The sequence below is a fragment of the Carassius carassius genome, chromosome 5, assembly GCF_963082965.1.
Source record: "Carassius carassius chromosome 5, fCarCar2.1, whole genome shotgun sequence".
Taxonomy (NCBI): Eukaryota; Metazoa; Chordata; class Actinopteri; order Cypriniformes; family Cyprinidae; genus Carassius; species Carassius carassius.
The window spans coordinates 25,369,985-25,397,433 of NC_081759.1; the positions used below are offsets into that span (position 1 = coordinate 25,369,985).

Below are 27,449 nucleotides of genomic sequence, written 5' to 3' on the forward strand. Positions count from 1 at the left end.
TAGGCACATGATATATTTTAGTTTACAAAACAAGGTTGTTTTTTCTTCTGACTTACACTGTAACACAAGCATTTATTTTCAATATAGTACTGTTCATTTTGTTCATTCATACACTGACGTCAGGGAACAAAAAACATTCCATCAGAAGCAGCGGTGCTCTCTTTAAGGGCCACATCTTAACAGTTTCCTGGCCTGACATTCTTCATGAGACACTTGAATAGGGAGTAAAACATGCTTGAAACTAAAATACTGAAACAAAACACTCTCTCTCTATATATAATGAATTTATGGAACCTGAAAAGAATAAACAACATGACATAAGGGTAAACTCTACATATTTCACATCACATGTAATATCATTGTTTTTAGCAGGGTTCCCATTTTAAAACAAGGGCAATGTTCTCTCAAACAATGCGAAACCTGCTCTAAAAATACTGTCCATTTAGCTGTCAATCAGCTGCAGCACTGAGAAAACAACGCCCTTTCTTTCCCTCTCTATCAATATCACTGTCTCAGCCTCCTCTGTTCAAGGCACACTGTAATTTGTTCTACAGATGGTTTAGGAATATCCGCCACTGACCAAAAAAAAAAAAAAAAAAAAGTGTAAAAATCCCATAGACTTAAACTGAAGGAAGGACCAGAGCCATATCATAAACAATTAGGCTTGTGCTAGTTTGGTTTGGGTCAAAATTAAGAATTGGCATAAGAATTATTGTGAACAAGTAGCAATTTTCCTTTAAAATACCCATGTTTATTGGTGCTAGTGTGTTATAAGTAGGCCTATGTATTGTTTATAATATCAATATTTCAATAAAGGGCAAATATTAATTTGCATTCTAATAGGCCTATTGCTTTCCTTGATATTCTAAAGATACAGAACAGTACAGAACAGAAAAAAGTACAGAACAGATGTACAAATAGTCTATTACATATAAATGAACAAATTACTTAATATACTGCTTAAAATGAATTGAATCAATTTACATAAACATATTAAAGGTCACTAAATTTTGTTCATGGAACAGCATGTACAGCTTGTTGACGGTAAATGATTGCGTAATTTCTTTGACTGGAAACAGGAGTGTTGTAATGTCCAGCTGAAGTATGAATATTTTGTCATCAAGATGGGGGTGGGGGGATGGGGGGGGGGGGAGCACAGGCTGGATTAAAAAAATATAGGTGGAAGTTACAGAGAATCAGTAGATGATGAATATCAACTATAGAAACAGCCAGTGAGAGCGCATTAGAGACGATTATGTGTCGTGTGATGCAGTGAGATCGCCGTCTGGTCTTCAGGGGGTTAAATTTCACTTTGAGGGGGAGTTACCGATTCTGCAGTAACATCAGAGCACATTCCTCAGAGCTGCCAACATCCCGGGAATAAGACCTTCACCGTCAACATCTCGGACCCATATCCCGGGAATATAGGCTACCTCCTGCACGACCGGACGCGCGTCGACTCTGTTGTCAAGCCGCGTTTTCTCTGCCGGTTCGGAGCATGCGAGCTCCAGGATCCGCTCAGTGTCTTAACGTAGGTGTGTATACCGTTTTCCTAAATGAATGTAATACCCTACTGTGTCAGAAAACCTGACGATTTCTGCCAGCTATTGAAACGGATCTCTTGCTTTAAACGAATGAACGGGAGGGAGATATAGTAAGGGGTTTTATTTCATTTTTTTTATTTATTTTGTAATGATAGCGGTCTGTTTCCATTCACTGCAGCAGGAGCTCTGTTACTGTCTAAGTCCTCATGTTGTCTTTCGTAATGCCGCCTTGTATACTTTTTACAATGCTTTCTCACAGACCAGACAAATGTGACATTCTAACCTAACCTAAAAAAGAAGTGTTTCATGTTTAATTTACCGTTGAATCGTCGATACATTCTTATTGAATCTTCAGGCATGTACAGGTCTTAGGAAAATGAGGAATATATCTCCTATTAATATCTGTATGAAATGTACGTCTAATTCTTCTACGTCTATAGAACCTGTTGATTTTAAATGATTCTATTTTAAAATCCAGTGAAAAGAGATTGATATGACACTGATGTTGGCTGTGGTCTGACCTAAATTCACAGATGTTTGCATTCATCAACAGTGACCACATCCTATGTCAAACAGCTTCATGATGATACCACACTCATATGCATTCATGAGTTATAGCATTATTGCATAAAATAAAACATGCAATAGCATGATTGCCATTTTGAATGTTTTAATATCAATGTAAAAACAGCCTTATCAACTTCATGTCTGAAGTTAAACGGTGAAACCTCAAATGGTAGGCTAGTTTTGTATTTTCTCATTCAAGGTGCATCATCGCTGAAACCTAATTGTTAAGACTTCTCATCAGTATCACAGGAGACCCAAGGATGATAATGTCCTCATATACTATGTTATGACCTTAAATAATGGCCTGCTGTTTTAAGTGGCACACAAGCTTAGGTGATTCTGTTCACTTTTGGTTCCAGGTATAATCTCAGTTCCAGGGAATGCATATCATTAAGTCCTGGTAGATCTTAATCACAGTGCAAGATTGGGAAAAGCTAAGCCTTTGACGTGAGAACTTAACGTGGCGTTAGAGTAAGAGTGATGAGAGCACAAGAGAAATTTCAGTCACTTTAACTTTAAGGCCTAGTTTCTTTCTTTCCCTGAGTGGCATTTTCATCTTCTTTTGCTTCACCATCCCCCATAATACTTTAAGAGGAGGAAATGCCACAGTAAATACGTTCCTGTTCCTCTCAGAAAACTGGAAATGTAGAGGGAACATGTAACTCTTTTATAGTGAGCTCACTCTGATATCAAATAAAAAGAATAAAAACCTATTTGAAGCTTTGTTCCTCACATTGGATATGGGCAGATGCTTTCAATCTTATTGAAAACAGCAAATGTGCTTTTACTTAAGTATGTGTAAATGACTTTACCAAGGATGAGTAGCCAACTCTTTTAACAGTTTAAAATGTGAATTACGTTTAAAAATGATGCTGGGTATGACTCACGTCAAGACATTCTTCTTTCTCCTGTTGGTACAATGTGTGCTGTTTTATTGGAACCAGATGTTGGCACTCAACATAGTTTCTCTTCTATCCCTCCTTCTGAACTCTTTAAATGCTATCCAGCACCTTTACCCTCTTCCCTCTCTCTTCATAAAAAGACCAACATATTTCAGTGGAGAAAGTTGTCCAAAAAAGAGAGAAACAAAGGCAACTTTCCATCACTTTGGACTTCAATAAGACTCTTTTCCACTAGCTCTGCATTCTTTTCCTGCCTCTGTGACATTTTATTAGACAAAAGGGACTGCTATTGCATTTCATTCTGGACATATATAGGTCAGCAGAGTAGTCATGACAGCTTTTTTATGTTAAGAGTGGTATTTTACTGTAGTGGCCACATGTTGAGGTAAGTGACCTTTGCCCCAAGTGTTTGTTTGTACTGCACTTTCCCCCTCCAAAAAAAAAAAAAGTAATGAATGAATGAAATTGGGATTTTCCCTTATTCCTGTCAAGAAAGAAAAAGTGATATAGGGCCAGATGTGGAAGCCTTTGCTTTCAACATTATCTGCTGGAATAACGCTTGACCTCCATGCACCTAAAATCCACCCAAAATAAAAAAAACATTGTGTATGTATTAGATATATTTAAGAGATGCATCGATCAACTGACCAGGGACCAGAATCATTCTGTGTGATCTATATACAGAAGTTACAGCCTCCAAATATATTTGATATTAAAATATATTTTTTGTGTGTTCCATAGAAGAAAGCCATTCAGGTTTGGAATGACATAAGGATGAGTACATGATAGAATTGAAGTTTTTTGGTGTGAACTATCTTTTTAAATGTGTGACGGCCACATTTTATCCTATCAGATAATGCAGAATCAAACGCTTCCTTATCTGGCTATAAGCCCATTTTTTTTCTTTCCTGGATGATCTCTGATAAATGAGGTGTAGATTTCTCCATGGAATCAACTTTTACAATGACACTGTCCATCTTTCGGCTTATCAGAAGGGGCTTTGACCCATGACAGGACAAACTCTCCTTGTCTTTCTTGTTTAGGACAGAAACTTTGGAAATCATTAGGACATTTTGCCACATTTTTGCCTTTTCTGAAGCACTCCATTTCACATTTTCTAGAAACCGCTATTTACAATATAGATTCACACATCACATTAATCCTCTAAATACATTGAGTCCAAGGTTTGTGTATAAAACACAGGTATTTAGTCTGTTCATTTCGTATCTCTTGAGCAATCATGTGGCTTACTGTACTGTTTGTCCATTACACATCATTTCAGTAAACTATTGTGTGAAAAGAGGATTATCCTTCGCTTGGTATTCCATAAAGAGTTTGTTTTGTCACTAGATGAACCTAGTTATGGTGTTATGGGCTAGGCAGTGTTTGTACACCAGACGTTTTAATGCTTCTTTTGTAGCAGCTCTGGAAAACCTGAACGACCACACAAGCATAGAGCTAAAATTATGGGTTACTGTGCTTTTCAAATGTTTTTACTTTTAAAAACCTCTACTTATCATGGACCCTCATGCTGAGAAGATTAACTGTAGAATGATTTCCTGTGAGAAAGCCTGCATGACATATTCAGCCTTCATTTTGAGAAATCAACGTACAGGCTATGCCTTAGTAGCATTGTTACACTTTTAGGACCCCAGAGGTTTAATAAGGGGCAGTCTGACTTGATGTTATAGTCTATGAATATCACTCTTTAGGAGGGGGTCTGGTCTCCTTCTGCTGTGCTATTTGAAGCACAAGTTAACGTAGGACAATAAAATTGTTCTATTCCAGTGCTCAACTGGAATTTGGTACAGTTGCACTAATTTATTGCTTAAAGTTTAAATTGATAAATGTAAATGTTACTGAATCTTTAATGTTAATAGACTTTTATACTGTATACTGTAATGTATACAAAAATGCAGTAAAAACAGTAATATTATGAAATACAATTTAATCCTGTGATGTTAATACGGAATTTCCAGCAGCCATTACTCCAGTCTTAATGCCACACGATCCTTCATAAATCATTCTAATATGCTGATTTGCGGTTCAAGAAACATTTATTATTAGCAGTGTTGAAAACATTTGTGTAATTGATTCATCTTTTTGAAAAGTGAATTGTAATTGTTTAACATTTCTTCAGAGGCTTTGTTTGTACTGTGTGCCTTGCCCTCATTTTGTTTGATTATGTGTCTTGGATGATGGATTGTGTGTTTGTTTGCTGTGCAAAGGCAGCCTGCGAGTGCAGCACTATGAAAAGAGGTGCCCATACCTGTCAAGGGTTGTCATAGCAACCCTCACAATCCAAAGCCATAAGGGTCATACAATAATTGGCTATCCACATGTTATATATGAATTGCAAAATGTTACAAGAATCAATATCATTATCACCTCAGCAGCCTCCAGCTTCTTCTCTGATCTCCATTCTCAAACAGTTAATTAGCCTCAGCCAGTAACTGAAGGAGTCTTAAATGTGGAGGTGTTCTGAGGCCATTAAATACATCGATCGGTCCTGCATGTGGCGTGACTATAATCGCGTCTTTGTTCCTGGTGCACTGTGTGTTCCTTCTAGTTATCCAGTGTCCTGTTGACAACTGACAACACACCCCTGGAGATTTTTGTCTGTCCAGTGTGTTTACCTCAGAGCCCTGAGATTCTTGGCATTGAGCTGGGGAGGATGTGTCTTGGCTTTCCTTTTCTTCATGGGGATATTTACGCATACTCCATAGCTTATGTTAAGAGACAGCCTTGGGCCCAGGGACAGGGAAGAGGAAAGATGGTGTTTATATACCCATTCTCAGTCCTCTCCGGCTCCATTGCTGAAGACCCGCTGAGATGCCAGGGAGGAGAAAATAGACAGGCCTGCGAGAAAGTGCAAATATTGATGTTTTTCTTGTGCTTCGACCAGGAAGCACTAAAGTCATACGAGGAATAGTGCAAAAAAAGTTTTAAAGGTACAAGAGCCCATATACAACAACTTATGTCTCATATGGCGACCATATGGTTGGATGGAATATAGAGTTCACTGAGTTTTATTGGCCAGCAGAAGAGCATGAATTGTCTGTTTAGATAAAACGGTTCAATTCTGTGCTTGAGACCATGTAGTCATTGTAAAATGAGACTTATTTTTAAGAATTTAGACCACAGTTTATGAAGTGGTAATGGATACTATGTTTTTGTAATTAAACGTGTCACATTTATTTTTCAGATGTAACACATTAGGAGGTTTTGCTTGTGTACAAAGCAAACAAAACAAAACACTTCACTAGTGGGAGGTCTGTCTATTACAATACACTAATTCCTGCAAATGTTTAAATTGTTCTCTTATGTTTCTTGTGTACTGTGTTTCTGTACATTGGACAAGCTCCCAAAATGAGCAGAAACTATAAACAACGACAACTTTGACTTTTTAAAGCTTTGCGTTTATTAAAGCGAGTTGAGTGAAATGGAAACGGAATTTAAACGTTTTATTATTAATGTTATTAATTATAATTATTACAGCAAAATGAATTTGTAAATAACTCTACTCTGGGTAAAAGTTATATACGCTTATCAAATACTTGTGGTCAGTAAAATCATTAAGTTTGGGGTCTTATTTAAGAAATTAATATTTTTATTAAGCAAGAAACCAAGACTTTTGCATTGTTACAAAGTTGTGTATTTAAAATATATGCTGATCTCTTGACTTCCTGTTCGTTAAATTCATTATTCATGATTGATAATAACAACTGTTTCTTGAGCACCTAATGAGGATATCCGAAGGATTTCTTAAGGATCATGTGACACAGAAAGTTATTTGAGTAATGGCTGCTGAAAATGTAGCTTTGTCATCAAAGAAATAGGTTAAAATGAACTATTTTTACTGTATTTTTTATCAAATAAGTGCAGTCTTGGTGAGCGTAAGGGACGTCTTTCGAAAACATGGGAAAATTTTTTACCTTAAACTGTAGTATAGATCATTAACTAACTATGTTGTTTGCTGTTAACGTAATGTAGCAACTTGCCACTTCAGATTCTGCAGTATTTATTTACAGTCATTTCACAGCAGCTTGAAGCACAGTCCATCCAGTCAGATTTTGTTCTGTTTAATATCTTTTAAAATGTATTTCTGTGATGGCAAAGCTGAATTGTCAGTAGCCATTACTCCAGCTTTCAGTCAGAATAACTCATTTACTACAATGAACCATCACTTGTCTTTGATGCACGATGTCAGTATCTTTCAACTGTGTCAGTTTCTGTTACTGCTCACCTTTGAACACCTGAATGAATTCAGTACTGAATGGTTTAGAAATCCTTCCAGGAATTTAGTGCTCATAAATTGATAATGCTAAGATAATGGCGTTTTAAAGATATCTTTGTACTCTCTATCGACCGAATTACCTAAACGTGTATGGATGTAAATGTGGTTCTCACAGTTTAGGTTTGTCCCGCTAACTGTGGCTGTGTGCTAGATATAAACAGTATGTTTTCTCAGGTCTGTTGTTGTAGACATAATAGGATCAGGGTGTCAGCTAGATGGAGACCAATACTTTATTCCTGTCTAGGACATCTTAGTAGCTTGCCAGCATGACACATTCTTCCTTTTTGCCAGGAATAAGGGAAGGACACTGCATTCATGGATGTTTTATGCGATGGTTGCTCTGTCTACCATGAGATGCCAACAGCTGTCATTCAGAGGAAGAGCAGCTGGTACTTTTTACTCTTATAATAGAATCTGTTCACTAGTTATAGATGACCAGGAGAAGTCTGGGGTCACATGAGGGTTGCCAGTGTGAGAGGTGAAGCTGATTATGGGTTAGGAACTATTTATATCTGGTGAGATACAACGCATACCGTTTTGAGATGGAATAGATTAAAAAAAAAATTAATTACAAGAAAATGAAGGTAGCCTATTTTGGAAATGTATTTGTAACTTTGATTAATAAATGACCACTTTTAAAAAGTGTTTAGTTTTATTTATATTTATTGAATTTTATATTTGTAAGTTTTTCATTTTAGTCACAAGTCAAGTGCTTAATTTTGTCATGTGCTTTTGTAATTTAATGTAATTTTTAGTGCTTTATTTAGTGCTTCAACTTAGTTCAGGTATTTGCCAGGTATTTGCTAAGGTTAATAAGGTTATTATGGTTAAACTGTAGACGATATTTACATTCTAATTAGTTTTTAATTACATAACATTATTTCAACATTGTGTTGAATGTTCCACAGGAAGGATATTTCAAGGAAAAGTATTGGAGCCTGTATATTTATAGGCAGCTTGAGTCAGTGGATGGATGAGGGTAAAAACATTCCAATATATTTTTATCTATGAGCTGCTAGGATTTTTGTATTTTTTTGATTGAAAACAAATGTTCAAAAATAGCCAGCCTGTGTTATGAAGAAAGTGGAGAATGAATAGATCCCAGATGGAAGGGAAGCTGTGACTTCCTGTCTTTGGGTGCAGGGCGGGATAATTGCAGTGCAGAGACAGCAGGAGATAGAGGCTAGGGTACTATGGTCCTGTAATGGATATACCAAGAAAAGACAGGTTAGAGAATACAAAAATGGTGACCTATCATCACCTAAGATAAGTCTATAGGAGAGCCAGTTATCGGAATGAACTCAAAACATGAATCATGTGGTGCGTTAAAATCAGCAAGTGGACAGTATTTATGACCGAACAATGCAGTCACCACAGCTAAATGCTCTAGAGTCCAGGATGTTTATTCAGCTTCTGTTTAAGCACAGCTACTTTGAGTTATAGTATTGCTTGTGTATTAATTCAGTCCGCTGGAATTAAAACCAGAGCTGGTTAGCACATTACCTAACCAGTACAAGTTCAGAGAGCCAGTGATCAGGACACGCTAAACAAAATTCACCAACTTCTGACATGAAATTCAACATCAGTTATTGTGTTGTCGTGCTATAATGCTTGTCTCAGCACTACAGGCTGTGACTAACATGTACGGGAAAATGTGTGCATGTTCATATACATTTTCATCAGATATCATATCATTAGAGTGCATGCCAGTGTTTCATGAATAAAACAATGAACCCAGCGCAAGCTGTAATGCACACTCTTATGAACTGGTCATTAAGTCATTAAGAGTCGTCACAATTTGCTCCCTCACTGAAACACTTTTGCAACAAGTAGTGATTATTGTTTACCCTATGTGGTCCAAATGTAAAGGTGAATAGACTTTAAGTTGGGGCGACATATTGGAAACACACAATGTTTTCCCCCACAAGAAATATTCTTGTTTATAAGTTAACATGCAAATGTAATCAGGATCACCATATGATTCACATCATCAATTAATTCATACTTAATACAACAACATAAACTAGTTTATATCATTTAAACCATTGATATTTGACAGCTGAAAAAGTAAACTGGCACCTAAATGTTTCATCCTAGTAGCAAATAGCTACTAAGCTACTGAGGACTTCTAAAAGCTACAATTTTTTTTCCTGTTTTTATTTCTCTCTCTCCTTCTTTCCTCTTCAGTGCGGCACAGCTGAGCATGGTCCACTGCTGAGTTAAGCTGTGGTGCACACACTGCAGAGAGGAGAGCAAGAGTGCTTCAACTGATCCTGTCTTCACACTTGTTTTGCACGAGGCTGGCCTCCAAACATGTCTGCAGAAGTGGAATCCAGCACACCCCCGGTCGAGCAGGCACCTTTCAAGACACCCTCCAAAAAAGAAAAGAAAAAGGGTATGTGACAGGGCAGGGGTCTTCACTTGGCACTTTTTTTCTTCTTTTTTTTTGTCAAGCACAGCTTAGCCAGTCATTGTTTAAAAGGCTGCAATCTTTTTTCTTTTTTTTTCTTAATTGGTGGTTCCTGAGTGAAACTTCTCCATTATTAGATGATATGTAATGTATTGTTATTAGAAAGTATAAAAACTTTGTAGATGTCTTTGCTGACCTACATGTGTCTACTAGCACATCATTAGTGGTATAGTGAGTGTCCCGCTGAGGTTTCTGTGTGTGAGCTAGCGTCCACGTCCCCAGTGCACCTACAAAAACCATGCTTGATCCACAACAAACATGTAATGAACCTGAGGTAAAACTAAGCCCTCATAAGAGTTTTGAAACCTGAAAATACTTCTATTGTACTTGCTTCCTCTGTAAATGAAAAGGCAGCTTGTTTTGGACATTTGATCTGAGAATTTACATGAAGTTAAGGGCTGGTTAAGAAAACCATTTCGAGATTACATCCATGATTTATGGTTCAGTCTGGAATCCAAAGGATTTGCCATATTGTTATCTGGCTGTTCAGTTGGAAACAGATAAAAATGATTTAATAGTTACGTATTAACCAAAATTTGTCAGTTTATTAAAATAATGTTAGCTTTCTTTGGAAGGTTTCAGTTTTTTTTTTTGGTGGAATTTTAAGAATGGGTGGGGTTTTTATTTCACATTAAATTGCTTTAAGGCCTTTTGACATTTTAATATTTTAATATATTTTGATGTCCTCATCTCAGATGAGATGGTTTAACTTATTTATCTATTTGAATGTATTACCTTTTCACTTCTATAGAGCCCAGTTAGAAACGTTCTGCTTGTTTGCAGCAGGTATGCAATGGTAAAAGCAAATTACTAAATCTTGTAATATAGAATTCAAGCACCATCTTTTCTGTATTCTCATAACTTTAGCATATTTTCAGCAAATTTTGGATATTAGATCAGACATTCTCTATTTAAACCTTATCTGAATCACTTTTTTGGTACTTAAATGCAAAGCTGACGCAATGGTAGCATGATGATTACGCAATTATGTTTATGACCTAGTGATTACAGTTGACAAATGAAGGTCTTTCTGGTACAATAAGGCTCCGGGACGACTTTTTGAAGAGGACTATTGGAGATTCCTTGACATGTTGTGTAGCGCAGGGCAAAGTTGGCAAACAGCCACCTGCAGAAACTTCCAATCCTCTGTCCAGAGCTCCAGGTGCCTCTTTGACCCAATATTTCTCTGGATTTATTTTTCTAAGCAGGAACCTGGTGCACAGTGGTATTGTTTGTGTTGCCTAGCTCATTCATACCAACAGAGAGCACAAGAGATGGATTCCATTACAGTCCTGTTGCTGTTTCCACAATACATTCCAGCTGCAACTGCAAGACACTCTCCAACATGTCTATTTATGAGTCTTTTCCACAGGCATGAAAACAAGCAGAATGATTCCCACAGTCTCACGCTGAGGAGCCGGCAGTGATTTGGGTGATGAGGTGCATTTGGGGTTGAAGGAGGTCTTTCATAGTCATGTGTTGGACATAGAAACAAAAATATAATGCTGCAACATCACGGTTGATCTTTCAGCCACATCATTATTTCATGTATAGGCCTATTTCTCTTCCATATCTTTAACTTTTATAGATTGATATGTTCTTGGCTTTTAAGTCAACTATTTGATTTAGACTGGCAGAAAAATGGCATAGCTTTCCTTCATGATAAGGCTCATTTGTGAGCAACAAGCCATTGGTCAGTATGTTTGTCATTTCTCTGCCCACGTAATCTGATGAGCTCTTTATTTTCATTTATTACATGAATACATTAATAAATGACAGTTGACTTTGAACATGCATAAATACATAAAGAAGTCCCATACAAAACAGAAAATAGATCTAATGAAGGCCAGTTTCCAGTGAAATATCTTTCCAGTCATCTATGATGCCTTTAAATTCATCATGTGTGTATTCTGGTGTAACTGAATGGCAGTTTCTCTGTGCAGATGATGAGGATGTGGGATGTGGAAGCATCTGAAATACACAGTTGAGTTTAGAGTAACAGTTATGCAAAAAACAAATATATTTATGAATGCCAAAAGTAGTAAAAATGGAGAGTATGTGAGCCATTCACAGGGCTCTCAAGTCTCACGCATTGGGCGTGAGACCCACGCATTTCAACCCGTTCACACGCTCACACGCCACACCTTGTATTTCTCACGCAGAGACATTACGAGGAAAACGCCCACCAAGTTGCGGCGCTATTTTTTAAACTGTGAAACAGGTAGAGGAATCAAGTGAGTTCCCCGACGGCCCTGACACGCACCAGCTAATCGAACAAAAAAATATAGCTACCGATCAGCCAATCAGAAAATAGCATTGCTGTATCATGGTAAGATATCCACAGGCTCGTGCGCAAAACAGATTCAGACTCTCGCTGAAGTAGGTAACGAAACGGTTACAGAAGAGGACAGTGGCTGTCACATTTTAAATGATTTACATCTCGCCGAACTAATTTCTACAGACTGATCAACGTGTGAGAAGAACATCCTATGAGTACAGTAAGTCATCGCACCATTGCTGGGGAATATATGTACACCCCCCCCCCCCAGCTTTTGTCCAACTCCACTGACTTGCCAAGACAATGACCCCTATTTTCATTATATAATTTTTTTTTATCAATATATGAATTTTCAATTTTTTAAAAACATATATTTTGGTCTGATGGTTATTATGACCCCGACACACACGCAATTTTGGCCATCGTACGTGGTTGGCCGTAGCTTTTGCGCCTATTATTGGCCCACTATTATTTTTTTATAGCTAACGTTACATGTTGAAGAAGATGCGGGGCTACTTTGACAGTTTTATATAAGAGACTAATATAATAGGCCTATCCATATTACTTGTTGGCAGTACCCATAATAGTTTGAATTATTTGTAGTTTTTTTCTTTCCTTTTATTTTTACTGCACAACATCAAGGTCCCTATTTTGAAAACGTTTTGCCTAGGCTATTTCATTATATTTTATCCAATGTATAATATTGATTATTGCATTCGTCTATTTCAAAGATGTCAGGGGAAGAGGCAAAGGAGCTTTCTTTCATGCTTTGCTCTAAAAGATCAGCTCCCTAAAAAGGTGGCTAGGTCAGAGGAGGAGACTGTGGAGGAGGCAATTAGGGTGCCAGTAGAGGATGGGTCCATGGAAGAGACTGTGGAGGACACCATAGAGGAAACAGTGGAGAACCCACTGGAAACAGGGAAAAAGAGAGTAGAGCAGCCACCTATAGGTGTTCCTTTAAGAAGGAGTGGTCAACCCTATGGCCATTCATCACAATGGGAACCACCAGCTCTTTTTTACTGGTGCTTAGTCTGCAGACGAGAACTCCTGTGTCCATCAAGGTGTGAGGGACATAAGCAGGGAGGCTTTCTAAAATAGCTGCATTGGTGTTAGTGCTCCCGCATTCAAATGCCTATGATGAGAGGGTTTTCTCCATGGTGGGATTAAACAAGACCAAAACCAGGAACAGCTTAGCACTTGATGGAACCCTATCATCCATCATGACAGTAAAAATGGCTGGCCTGGAACCACAGTGCTATAATACAATAAACAATAAAAAACACTGACCATTTTCTCGCTCACTCACTCACACACACACACACACACAAATAAATGCTGAATTAATTAAATATTAATTTATTTGTAAGAATATGTGTCATTTATGAGATCAGACACCCATCCCCATCAAAGCTCTGCCGCCATTGCGGCCGCCGCCAAAATCTCACTCTGAGCTCAGTTCAAAACTTGAGAGCCCTGCATTCACAATGTAAACAATGTGATATAAAGTCATGGGATAGCTTTAATGTTTAATGTTACTGGTTATGTTTATGCATAATCCCAAGTAATAATAAAAAAATAATAATCTAACAATACAGATCATCAGTTCACTATTTATGTTACTTATTAAATATTGAATAGAGCTGCTCACCAATGTGTTTTCTAAAAAGAGGAAATGACACGATTGTTAGGAAACCAATTTGAAAGTTAAAATTGATTGACATTTTAAGAAAGAAATAATTTACCTGTTGAGAGTGATCATCTGTGTAGATGGATAGCTGAGCTCCAGAAAATGACTAATGAGGTGACTTTGACAGTTACAGATTTGAAAAACAAAAAGGCGGGAATTAAGAACCTTAAAGTCTGACACAAAGTACCATTTCAGCGTAAAAGTGTTCTTTGGTATGATATGGTTCTAAATAGAACTGTTGTTACATGTAAAGTACTCTTAAAGAACAATCTTTTTTTAGTGTCTATTTAAAGCAAGCACATATTTACAGGTATTATATGTTCACGGTGGTTGGGAGTTGTAGAGCAGAAAACCTCAAGCCTGTAGAGTTCCTGCATGGGATGAATGTCAATGCTGTTCCTCAGCTTGGCCACAGAAGGCATGAGGTCTGGGCCTCCGCCAGGCCGTTCTCTCTGTCTCTTTTTGTTTCTCTGTGTCTGGCTTACTCCCTCTTTCTCCGCCTCTGCCATCTCAGCAGCGCCACTGGCCAAAAGGGGACATCGCCACATAGTCAGCTGAGCTCTGGTTTTATTCTGAGACACAGGGCAAACAGACTAAATAAACTGGCAAAAAGTCCAGAGAATCAAAAGGCAAGCTGAGTTAGATGATAGTGAAAAGATCTAATGAAGAAGAGAGGGGTTGCTTCAAAGGAAGAAGGACTGATATGAATTCTCGAAACAAATAATGTGGCACATATTCAAAACAACACAATTTCAGGGCTAGAATGTGGCCAGACAGTTATATTAAAACATGCATCGGGAGGAACCCGATAAAATGACATGATCAGCATATCAGTGGCTTTCTGACGCACTTTGTGTTCATTTTAATCAGCCTCCTTCAGATCTTTTTGCGCCATTGAGCAATCGCACATATTTTGATGAGCGTCTGGCTAACTTGCTGACATTTCCAGTGATTGAATAACATTCAGACTGCGATTCGGAGCTGCTAGAGATAACTCTGTCTCTCAGACAGCTGGTACCATCAGTTCCTTCCGAATGGCATCAATCAGTCCCAGTGACACCCGTAATTATGTCGCTGAATCGTTTCTCATTCCTCTAAGAATAGAGGATTTCATAAATGATTCTGCACTGCGCTGTTCATTCCCATTTTAGATGCTTTTGTTTTGAATGACAGCTGCATTTGTGAGGACGGCTGTTAACTGTAATCAGTTAATTATATGGAGAAGTATTTTAAAAAGGTTAAATGATAGGGGCTAGTCCTTCACTACAGAGAGGACACTTAATTAGTGGTTTCATGCATGAGTGAAGAACCTGCTTTTTTCAGCTCTTTTCAAAAGGATAAACCTATCCAAGTCGTACAGTTTTGGTGCTGAAATGTTTTCTAGTATTTTTGAAAACAGCTGTGCTGCTAAATATTTCTGTGGAAACCTTGATACTGGTTTCTGAATTCTGGATGATGAATAGAAAGTTAAAAAGAACAGCATTTATTGCCAACAAATGATTAATTTCTTTAAAAATAAAAGTTTATTTTGCACATTTATTAAAATATATGCACATATGTTGTTCTTTTCTTAAAACAGAAATTGACAAAAAAAAATTGTCAATTATGGTTATTTACTTTTTTAACAGCCCTAATATTCTTAAGCCTCATTTTTATAGGTTTAACAAAACCCAATCAAAATCTGTCCAGGTATTCATACCTCTGGTTTGGAATTAACATAACTAAGTATAAATATCAGTTGTCCCAATCTCTCTATAAGTGTTTGTGGCTTATTGTGATTTGTGCCACTGCAGTTGGTATTTTAATAATCTTTTTAATTAAAAAGCATTACATTCTTTCTCATTTAATACATGCCAACACACACTGTACTAATGATTAAATGAAATATTTTTCATTCTCACAGTACTACATTTTGTTTTAGATTATAATCTCTCTTTATGTCCTCTTCTCAGCTGCAGCGAGCCCAGAGAAAACAGATGAGTTCCTCCTTGCCAGGTTCCAAGGTAATGGAGTTCGCTACAAAGCCAAGTTGATTGGTGTAGATGATGTGCCTGAAGCAAGAGGAGACAAAATGAGCCAAGACTCCATGATGAATCTAAAGGTCAGTGAAAGGTTGAGCATGCATGTATACCTTTTAGTAGACATCTTAAATGACTTCCATTAGTTTAAACTAATGGCAGTGAAAAGGACAAGATGGATTTATTTGTATAAAGCTTTCGCACTGCGTCATGTTTGAAAGCTTTATAGAATAAAGTGCCTTAATACTACCAGTGGAAAGAAAAAACAAGATTGTTCGATTTGAGAAGAAAGATAGACCTCTGCAGAAAGAGAATAATTGAGTCAACAAAAGATTTTCCAGTATTTTTGACATAAATGTTACAGTTTGAAGTAACTCTTATGACCAGAGATGGGACCAAGTCACACATGTGCAAGTCTCAAGTAAGTCTCAAGTCTTAACCTTCAAGTCTCAAGTAAGTCCCAAGTATATTTTTCTTGGGCAAGTCAAGTCAAGTCAAGTCACAAGTTATGTCAAGTCAAGTCAAGTCAAGTCCTGTAGTAAGTCAAGTCAAGTCCAAGTCCAAGTCAAGTCACCTTATTATTGTAATTTTACCTGCAGAATCTGATCTTAATAAAGTTAAAAGACAAAATATAAGTAACTGTCAGTAAATTAAAATAATTTGGATTTGCATTGTAAATACTCATGTTCAGTAAACATGGAATCAAACAAAATTGTAAATTCATAAAATTATTTATTTTTCACTTCTGCCAACAGTGTTTGAAATGTTTTACATTTTCAACATTGAGTCCATAAAACAAATAACAGCTAAACATCCAACAGACTCCTCTCTGAACACCTCTCTCTCTTTCTCTCTCTCTCTGTAACACGACTGACATGACATTCAGCCAAGTATGGTGACCCATACTCAGAATTTGTGCTCTGCATTTAACCCATCCAAAGTGCACACACACAGAGCAGTGAACACACACACACACACACACACTGTGAACACACACCCGGAAGCAGTGGCAGCCATTTATGCTGCGGCGCCCGGGGAGCAGTTGGGGGTTCGATGCCTTGCTCAAGGGCTCCTCAGTCGTGGTATTGAGGGAGAGAGCACTGTACATGCACTCCCCCCACCCACAATTCCTGCCAGCCCGAGACTCGAACACACAACCCTTCGATTGCAAGTCTGACTCTCTAACCATTAGGCCACAACTTCCCCTCAAACACAGTTTACATACAACATTAAACTTTCTTACATGTCTCCTCTCTCTCTCTCTCTCTCTCTCTCTCTCTCTCTCAAGTTCAAGTTGCTTTATTGGCATGACATTTGAGTTACAGTATTGCCAAAGCATTTAGATACAGAATAAAATATAAAATATGATTACAATAAAATACAATACAATCAAAATAGCAGCAGCAGATAATATTTCTAATATTAATAATAGTAATTATATACAATTAAGAATATAAAATAAAACAGTTGAATACAATAAATTATCCCTTTCGTATGGTGTGTATGGTCTATAAATATTTAGCAGCTATTGTGACTGCCGTCTCATTCTCTCCAAGTATATAGAGTAGTTTCTCTGAGTCATTTAGAGACAAGAATGAACGATTCAAAGCTTCAAACTGTGAGAAGAATGTTTCTCTTGTAGTGCTGTATTTGGGACAGACAAGAAGGAAGTGTTTCTCATCCTCTGTTTGATTCAGCTCACAGTGTTTGCACAGTCTCTCTTCTCTCGGTAGCCAGCATCTTTTATGTCTACCAATCTCTTTCCAAATCATGATCACTGAGTCGATATTTTGAAAGGATTTGTCTTTCTTTTAATGGCTTTAGTGATAAGTAATTTGCCAGTTTTGTGGTTCTGTTTAGGGCCGAATAACACTGGAGTTTGGTTTGGAGCTCAAATTCATTTTTTCATTTTTCATCTTAATTATACTTCAGATTTTTGTCAATTAGTTTCTGAATGTTGGGGTTGTGATTGGAGTCAGACTCAGTTTGGGTTTCCTTCATCAGGTAAAGCACGAGTGTGTTTCTCTCTCTCTCTCTCACACACACACACACACACACACACAATCTCTCTCTCAGAGTATATCCGTAAGTCATTACCTCTATTACAAGGTATTGCACTTGCAAAATATAAGATTCGAGAGAGTCTTGTCTGCAAGCCGAGCACGATGTGGCCTATCCCACCATTTATGCGCCACCGGTATGCGCGCTCTTAATGGAAGCAACGCGTTCGCGATGCACACGCGGTGCGACACGCTCGTTTTTTCCAATCGCGTCCGCATCGCATCGAGTTAAAAACATCTCAACTTTTCAGAGAGCCGCAAGGGCACCGCTGGTCATGTGACAAGAACCTATCAAGCAGCTTCATCCTTTCCAGTAACAACGTTGAAAGCTCAGCCAAGATGAAGAAACAGTTGATCATAGCTGTATATGGATTGCCATTTTTAAATAAATTTAGTAGCAGAGCTACTGCAAGCGATTTTTAGTGCTGCAAATCCATTTATCCTTTGCTCGTCATGGAGAGAGCGCGTCATGGTTGCTTAGCAACGGCAGACGCCTCAGGGGCGCAACTGCCCGAGCGCTTTGGAAACAAGGAGAAAGCGGCGCGCCTAGCGATTTCCACGCGTTTTTAGGCGCGAATTATTGACGACAAAAGCAATGACCCTCGGTACCCCTCAAGCTGAGATGTTGATGTGATGTGATATCTGATCTAAGTGGGCGTGGTGTGCGTAAGGTAGAGAGGGCATGACTGATGATAGTGTCCTGATCCAGTCATGACAACGCGATTCTCAGCCTGCGCTCCAGCTGAGTAATCACATTTATTGTTAAAAATAATTTATATATTTTATATTCAAACTGAAAACATGATGTGATTAACACTCAAGTCATTCAAGTCATCCTGTCTCAAGTCAAGTCAAGTCCCGAGTCTTTAACTTCCAAGTCCGAGTCAAGTCTCAAGTATTTTATTTTTTGTCAAGTCAAGTCACAAGTCCTAAAAATAGCGACTCGAGTCGACTCGAGTCCAAGTCACGAAGTCACAAGTCCCCATGTCTGCTTATGACCTTTGTAGTTAGTTTCGCTTTGTAAGAGACAATTTCCTACACAATTGATTGAATTGTCCAAATGGTTTGACTGACATTTTTTAGCAGGATACTACTGACTACATCCAGGATCAAGTAGTCAAAATATTATTTAGTAATGGTTAATATGTCTTTTTCTCTGTGATCACAGAGCAAGGCGGTGGCAGCTCGCTCTCAGGGCAAACACAAGCAGAGAGTCTGGGTGAACATTTCTCTCTCAGGAATCACTGTTACTGATGAGAAAACAGGGGTGTGTTTTTCTCACTTACTCTTCATTTATAACGACTAGTATAAACTCTTTAACAGAAACATCATTTTAAACCCAACAGTATTGATTGTTATTTTGTTTTGACTTCTCCAGGCAACATTACTGGAGCACGCAGTAAATAAGATCTCCTTCATCGCTCGGGATGTCACTGACAACAGAGCGTTTGGCTATGTGTGCGGTGCGGAAGGCCAGCACCAGTTCTTCGCCATTAAAACTGCACAGCAGGTCCAGTGAGATTTTATTGAGCAAAGCTCTTTCCTTCCTCACACTCTCATGCCTTAGGCACATACAGACAAACTTGTTCTGAAAAACCATTCCCCCCACTTAAAAACATTCACCCATAAACCGACAGGAAGCATGCCTTTTAACACACTGTTTGTGTTTTCACTCAGGCGGAGCCTCTTGTCATTGACCTGAAGGATCTTTTCCAGTTAATCTTCAATATGAAGAAAAAAGAAGTTGAGGGTTCAAAGAAGGTGAAATCATAGTTTAAATTGTAATAACATCTCACATTATTACTGTTTTCACTGTATTTTTGGTCAAATAAATGCAGCTTTGCTAAGCATAAGAAACATCTTTCCTCAAAAATCTTACCAACCTCAAACCTTTGAAAGGTGGTGTATAGTATGTATCATCACAACCTGAATTACTCAAACATTGTTATAGACTTTATGGAAATTTATAACACATTAGTGCATGTATCAGATATAACATGAAGACTGAAAACATTTCTGTTCAGCTGTGCTTTAGTCTCTCTGCTGTATTGATATTGCTTTTGTCATGTTTTGTCGTTTTTTTTATTCTGACCTACTAATCAGATCTTGTTTTCTCTTTAGGATGAAAATAATAAAGCAATGGAAGTACGTATTGAGACAATAAACTTTTCAGCTGCCAAATGTTCATATCATACTGTATATTTTTTACTAGTATCTCAATTTCTGTCAATCTTACCTCAACAGAATGGCAGTGAAGGTTCACACAATGACAGAAAAGTAAGTAAGATTTATTGTGGTTTGGTTTACATTTACCAAATGGTTCTGATCTTGCAAAACAACAGTGGAAGTATTTTGTTGGTCTCCAACCTGAAGGCAGAGTTAGCAGTAGAGTTGTGTCGCTCTGGCCCAGTTCCTAAAGCCCCCTGCTGGGTCGTCTTCATGTTGTTGTTCCCCATTTGCACACAGCACCTAAACTAGTCTCCTCAGGGGGTGGAAGCTAATGAAGTTAGCAGACAGGAAATAACTGAGACGCATCACATAGCAGCTCTGGCCATTCTCCTTTCAATCACAGTCTTTGGAAGAAAAAAAAAACACAGTTCTCCTCATTCTCTTCACTGCTCATTTCCTCCTATTCATCTGCCCACAGTATGAATAGCGCTTCTCTTAGATGTTTTGGTTACTCTGACTCTGTTTGGCTTCCATAATCTGGTCTGAGTCTTGTTTTTCCTTTTTCAACTCTGTGCTGCAGGGCGTCGAACAGCTGGACTTGTTTGGAGACATGTCGACCCCACCTGACTTAAACTCTCCCTCGGTAAGACTGTTGGGCAAGAATGAGTCACACATACTCATGTATAAATATACACATTCAGACTGAATCTGAGCCTTTTTTTCCTCTCCAGTTTTGTTTATTAATGGATTGTATTGACGGTGACACTGTGCTTTATTAACAAGACACACTAACATTATTAATGTTATTTCCACGGAAATCTATTATACACCAGCTCATTTACCAGACCAAAGCAACATTATCCAAATGAGACATTACGCTGTTTGAAAGAGACTAGCAGCTTTCAGACAACTCTTATATCCTGCTATAGTCCTTGTTTAGTCTTTGGTGCTTGATTGACCTCAAATGAAGAAAATGCCATCATGGGGAGTAGAAGGCCTGTGTTCAGGCCAACGAAAATAACAACCACTAAAAACTCAACAGGGCTCAGTTGTTTGAAGACATTGCGCTTTAGAAGAGTTTAAAAGCTGTATGGGCTGTTTTTGCCTCAATTCTTAGCCCCTTGCAAGTGTTAAATAGGTTACATGTAAAATATATATGAGTTTCCACAAAAAGAATGAGTCTTCCCATAGTCCCTCATCTTCTGCTTAGTGTTTACTTTCATGGTGAACTTTTCATAAGTGGTGTTGATGCAGAGTCTTATTCTTCTTACTTCTAACACTGCAATCACTGTGAGAGAACAAGTTCAGGTAATGTGTGCATATATTGTCAAGTTTATTCATTCGTTTTAAGTCATCCATTATTCAACCCGTGTTTTGTTGTCGAAAGCATGGTATTTTGGGAAAAAAGTACACTTGAGTAGGGTTGCCAACTTCAGTAGAGTAGGATAAGGGACAAATGTCTTTAGGTTTCACCATTTACAGTTAAAGAAAAAAAGAGAATCTAGTAGTATCTGCCCTTCCTTCTTCCTTGATTCTTTGCTTACTGTCAAATTTAGCATCTGTGTAGCATTTCCAGTTTGAGGGCAATTCACAACTCTCTGGGTCTCACATCCATCTTTTGCAATTTGTTTTGTGATCATTTTTTCACTTCTATGTAACCTACCATTCAAACCATCTTACGAAAGATGCAGTTTTCTACAAAGATAATACTGAAATGCTCAAGAAATGTTTCTTGAGCAGCAAATCAGCATATTAGAATGATTCCTGAAGGATCATGTGACACTGATGAATGGAGTAAAAATCAGCTTTCAAAAAAAATTAAATTGTTATTTTAAATTGTAATAACATTTCACAATATTACTTTATTTCTAAATAAATGCAGCTTTTCAGATTTTTTTCCCCTCCCAAAATCTTACCAACCCCAAATGGTAGTGTAAAACTTATTCAAATGGAAAAAAATATTGTTCTTAACTGTGTGGGTGTAAGACAAAAAACAACAATTCTGTATCATACAGGATGGTTGGCAGCCCTACACTTACGTCATGCATGCCCATCTTGTTAAAATTTATGATTGCTTGAACACAGCATCCACCTAAAGTTTATTTTACTTCATGCGTGACTTCATATATATTATTGACATCAGCTTATTATTTATTCTTCCCTCTTCAAATCTTCTTTCAGGAGTCTCAGGACATCCTGTTGATGGATTTGTCCACTGAGATAGACAGCAATCAGAACTGTGTAAAAGGAAACCCCTTCACCTCGTCTTCTGTCCCCAGAGCCCCATCCAGCCTCTCGCCTGAGAACCCCTTCTCTTCTCAACACAGCTTCTTCCCCGCCCCTATCCATGACCCGTTCAGTGACGACCCATTTTCCAAAAGTGCCGATCAATCAATCAGAGATGACCCTGCCACAGCCAACCACAGCCCTAATAACTTGTTTAATGGTAGCCCTAAGAATGGTGACTCTGACTACTTAGGCCAGCAGTTTGACCAACTCTCCAACAGGACAATCATCCATGCTCTCAGTAATGGCCATTGGCCTTTAGATGGCAGAGCTAGCTGGACTCAGAATACTGTCCCAGTTCAAGAGCAGAACGGACATGGGAAAGCAAAGCCTAATCCGTTTGTGGGAGGTTCAGAGAAAATGCAGCCGGTGCAGAATGGAGTGAAACATGAGAATGGAGGCATAGAGCCACCTGTCAATCAAACCAAGGATTCTGTCATTATAAGCCCACCACCACTCAACATGAAAGCCGGGAGGGGCAGGAGGAGTGTAAAGGTGAGGTTGCACTGATGACACTTTATTATTTCTTGCTTTTTAATTTGATAAATAACATTCTACTTCTCAAAGCTTTCTTCTTTCTTTCTTTCGTGTCTCTCATGACTTTAAGATCTCTAATCCATATTTAACACCACTTCATGATTAGTAATGTTGTTTGCCTCAAATTTTAATGCTTCAGTGAGTTGTACTAATAAGGTAAGAATGGATTTGCTATATATATATATTTATATATAATTTTTTTCTGCATTCTTTGATGAATAGAAAGTTAAAAAGAACAGCATTTATTTCAAGCAAACATCTTTTGTACCATTATAAATGTATTTACTGTTACATTTGTTCATTTTAAGGCATCATTACTAAAAAGTATTGATTAAAAGGGGTCATGAACTGCCTTTGTTTTTTATTTGTGCTGTTTTCAGAGCTCCACTTATAATGTTGTCAAGATTTGTACATAAAAAATATAATAATTTAGAAGCAATAGGCTATTTTCTGTCCTGTTTTGACCCCCCTCATCAAAACACTCTTTTTGAATAGGCACAGTGTGGTACTGTACATTCCACCACCTGTTTTGGCAGATTGGCTTCAATATAAGCTGTTTTTAGACTAACGAAAAAGTTCTGAGTTCTGAAACTTATGGGATCAACGGAATTTTGATTTCTCAATTCACGACCCCTTTATTCTATTACAATATGCTTCTTTAATCCCTGTTCTGTTTTTGTAACTTTTATTTAACCAGTTTGGTTCGATAATGGGCTGAATCTCATTTATAATTATTTTTGTTTTCTCTTTTATAGTCCCCTTCCAATGAAAAACCCGGGACAGATCCATTTGTTCCACCAAACCCATCAGAATCACCACCTCCTCAACCTGAGAACAGCCCTGTCAACTCTGTCAGTCTGTTCAGCAGGAGCCCTCCCTCCACTGACACGCTCGCAGCTCTCGGTAAGACACTTGAGACAATAAATACATATCTTGACATTTGTGAGCTTCCAAAAATGCTTTTTTAAAATGTCAGCGATTCTCATTCAAATGAAAGCTTTAGCCTAGAATGAGTGTCGTTCTGTTCATACCTGTATATTACTGTAGCTCAAACAGTAGGGCACGGCACTTGCAGGGCCAAAGGTTCTCAGGGAAATCTTGAATGCAGTATAAGTCACTGAAAGTTGACATCACAGTTCAAAATGAATACCTAGCAAGTGGCAAACGCATGGGAAAACAGACATTGGTGAACAAATAAAATTGTACATGATTTCTAAGCAATGTGCATGATTCAAACAGACTCAAGTACAAAAGTATAAAATTCACAAAAAGAGGGCTGATATGGTGAATACCACTGTGTGGAAATTAATAATGGCTCTTAGTGTCAAGGGGAATGCATGTTACATTCGATGCTTGTCATATGTAGAACACTGAAATATAATATATCATCCTCTTTTTATCAACACTATGTTTTCTTTAAAGAAGGGTTGTCTCTACAAGTTCCACCTGCTGTCTCCACTCCTCTGTGGAATCAGCCGCTCTCCTCCATCTTCCCCTGCACCACCAGTGTCTCTCAGCCCTTCAATCAAGCACCTGTCTTCTCCACTTCTCCTGCGCCTGCCTGGGGAAACATTCCTGGAAGTTTTGGGAGTTTAACCGCTACCCAACAGCTTCCATCATGGGGCACCACCCAAGTATCCAATGGATCCAATGGGTCCTGGAGCCCTCATTCAACCCTGGGGAACCCCTTCCAGACAGGCATATTTCCACCCAGCCTTGTGCCCGACGGACAGCAAAGCTCCAGTCCCCCTCCACTTGTTCCACCTCGGGCAGTAGCCACCAAAGAAGCTCCTAAAGTGGACAGTAATGCTTTTGTTGATCTGGATCCTCTGGGAGAAAAGGAGAAGAGGGATATCAAGGACATGTTTAAGGATTTCCAGATGGCTAAGCCACCAAACGTTCCAGCGAGGAAAGGTGAGCAGACATGGATGTGTTTGTAATGAAAAATTAGTTTACCTGCATGTCTTGTGACCATTTTCCAGTGATATTCTATTCAATTTTATTTTTTAAGTTTTAGTAATTTTATTGTGTTTTTTGTCATTTTTGCTGGTTTAAAAAAATATGTAAAGTTTTTTATTTTAGTACATCAAGTTAAACTAAATTAAAATGAGAGATGTTGCTTTGGCAACTAGCTGAAATAAACGTTTGTATTTGATTTCAGATGAACTAAAGATGGGAGGCCAGAACCCATTCGACAACTCCGTTGGAAAAAATCTGTTTGGCACATCTGTACCTGCAACTGTATGTATATGTGCATCCTTATACAACCCGAATTCCGGAAAAGTTGGGACGTTTTTTAAATTTTAATAAAATGAAAACTAAAGGAATTTCAAATCACATGAGCCAATATTTTATTCACAATAGAACATAGATAACGTAGCAAATGTTTAAACTGAGAAATTTTACACTTTTATCCACTTAATTAGCTCATTTAAAATTTAATGCCTGCTACAGGTCTCAAAAAAGTTGGCACGGGGGCAACAAATGGCTAAAAAAGCAAGCAGTTTTGAAAAGATTTAGCTGGGAGAACATCTAGTGATTAATTAAGTTAATTGATATCAGGTCTGTAACATGATTAGCTATAAAAGCTTTGTCTTAGAGAGGCAGAGTCTCTCAGAAGTAAAGATGGGCAGAGGCTCTCCAATCTGTGAAAGACTGCGTAAAAAAATTGTGGAAAACTTTAAAAACAATGTTCCTCAACGTCAAATTGCAAAGGCTTTGCAAATCTCATCATCTACAGTGCATAACATCATCAAAAGATTCAGAGAAACTGGAGAAATCTCTGTGCGTAAGGGACAAGGCCGGAGACCTTTATTGGATGCCCGTGGTCTTCGGGCTCTCAGACGACACTGCATCACTCATCGGCATGATTGTGTCAATGACATTACTAAATGGGCCCAGGAATACTTTCAGAAACCACTGTCAGTAAACACAATCCGCCGTGCCATCAGCAGATGCCAACTAAAGCTCTATCATGCAAAAAGGAAGCCATATGTGAACATGGTCCAGAAGCGCAATCGTGTCCTGTCGGCCAAGGCTCATTTAAAATGGACTATTTCAAAGTGGAATAGTGTTTTATGGTCAGACGAGTCCAAATTTGACATTCTTGTTGGAAATCACGGACGCCGTGTCCTCCGGGCTAAAGAGGAGGGAGACCTTCCAGCATGTTATCAGCGTTCAGTTCAAAAGCCAGCATCTCTGATGGTATGGGGTGCATAAGTGCATACGGTATGGGCAGCTTGCATGTTTTGGAAGGCTCTGTGAATGCTGAAAGGTATATAAAGGTTTTAGAGCAACATATGCTTCCCTCCAAACAACGTCTATTTCAGGGAAGGCCTTGTTTATTTCAGCAGGACAATGCAAAACCACATACTGCAGCTATAACAACAGCATGGCTTCGTCGTAGAAGAGTCCGGGTGCTAACCTGGCCTGCCTGCAGTCCAGATCTTTCACCTATAGAGAACATTTGGCGCATCATTAAACGAAAAATACGTCAAAGACGACCACGAACTCTTCAGCAGCTGGAAATCTATATAAGGCAAGAATGGGACCAAATTCCTCCAGCAACTCATAGCCTCAATGCCCAGACGTCTTCAAACTGTTTTGAAAAGAAAAGGAGATGCTACACCATGGTAAACATGCCCCGTCCCAACTATTTTGAGACCTGTAGCAGAAATCAAAATTGAAATGAGCTAATTTTGTGCATAAAATTGTAAACTTTCTCAGTTTAAACATTTGCTATGTTATCTATGTTCTATTGTGAATAAAGTATTGGCTCATGTGATTTGAAAGTCTTTTAGTTTTCATTTTATTAAAATTTAAAAAACGTCCCAACTTTTCCGGAATTCGGGTTGTAAGATATTATGAAACATTTTATCAAACAATAACATTATTTTGAGTTTTTCTAAAAGCCTCAAGAAAGTTTGTCATTTTTCTTCTTCTTAATTTTTTTATCTTTAACTTTAAACCTTAAATCTTTTTTCTTTTGACCTTTACAGAGTGCACCTCCCATAAAGACAGTGGGCTTAGATACTTTCAGAGACCCATTTGGAAACCCATTTGCATGATCTTGATGACTTCATAGGGTCCAATTATGGATCAAACACAAATCACTGAACAAGAAATTATGCAAAATACAATTCCATCCCAGATGTTTCAGCTTTATAATGTCGTGGTTAAGCTAATGGATACACAATGACAACCGCTTTTCACAGAGCACCATTTTTATGTAGCTTTCCCACTAAAGTGCATCCTGTTCAAGAGCTGGTCTCTTAGCTCTGATGTCACAGCCAATGTCTTACAGCCAAATGAAGCCTGTGCAACCCTTCTTGTTTTATGAACCATGATCATGGACAGGCTAAAAATGATCCATCCAGTGCTGGTCAACTGTTAAAACATGTTTATTGCATTTTGTCTCTTAATGACAACATGATGACAGTCATTTGGTTTTCTGTACTAAAAGCACTTAAAAGCAATTTTGTCATTTTTGCATCAGTAGACAAGTTATTGTTGCCTTGTTTGATCAATTTTTCTTCATTGCAATATTATAACATTATATGTTTACTTCTCCACATTTATCAAGAGCTTTAGGGCATGACTGGTCACTAATTTTAAGAAACATTTTTTTATGAACT

The 27,449-nt window shown here is 38.1% G+C and overlaps 1 protein-coding gene across 4 annotated transcripts; it reads left to right on the forward strand.

Annotated features, from left to right (window-relative positions):
- The first annotated feature begins 1,187 nt into the window (after nt 1–1,187).
- On the forward strand, nt 1,188–27,433 carry LOC132141058 (disabled homolog 2-like). Of its 4 annotated transcripts, none has more exons than XM_059550223.1 (14): nt 1,188–1,535; nt 9,498–9,705; nt 15,698–15,846; nt 18,992–19,090; nt 19,202–19,333; nt 19,501–19,584; nt 19,945–19,968; nt 20,068–20,100; nt 20,573–20,635; nt 22,174–22,773; nt 23,571–23,718; nt 24,241–24,729; nt 24,977–25,056; nt 26,814–27,433. In XM_059550223.1, the coding sequence occupies exons 2-14, from the start codon at nt 9,624–9,626 to the stop codon at nt 26,880–26,882; spliced, it is 2,052 nt and encodes a 683-aa protein (XP_059406206.1). In that variant the 5' UTR covers nt 1,188–1,535; nt 9,498–9,623; the 3' UTR covers nt 26,883–27,433. The 4 variants fall into 4 exon arrangements, with proteins under 4 accessions (XP_059406206.1, XP_059406204.1, XP_059406205.1 ...); XM_059550221.1 differs by having other exon boundaries at nt 1,191–1,535; nt 24,238–24,729; XM_059550222.1 differs by having other exon boundaries at nt 1,191–1,531; nt 24,238–24,729.
- Nucleotides 27,434–27,449: the final 16 nt, after the last annotated feature.

Coding starts and splice junctions, on each gene's coding strand:
- LOC132141058 (XM_059550221.1), top strand. CDS start 9,624: ATGTCTGCAGAAGTGGAATCCAGCACACCCCCGGTCGAGCAGGCACCT. Junction 15,847..18,991: donor ACTCCATGATGAATCTAAAG/GTCAGTGAAAGG, acceptor CTGTGATCACAG/AGCAAGGCGGTGGCAGCTCG. Junction 20,101..20,572: donor GTTCACACAATGACAGAAAA/GTAAGTAAGATT, acceptor TCTGTGCTGCAG/GGCGTCGAACAGCTGGACTT.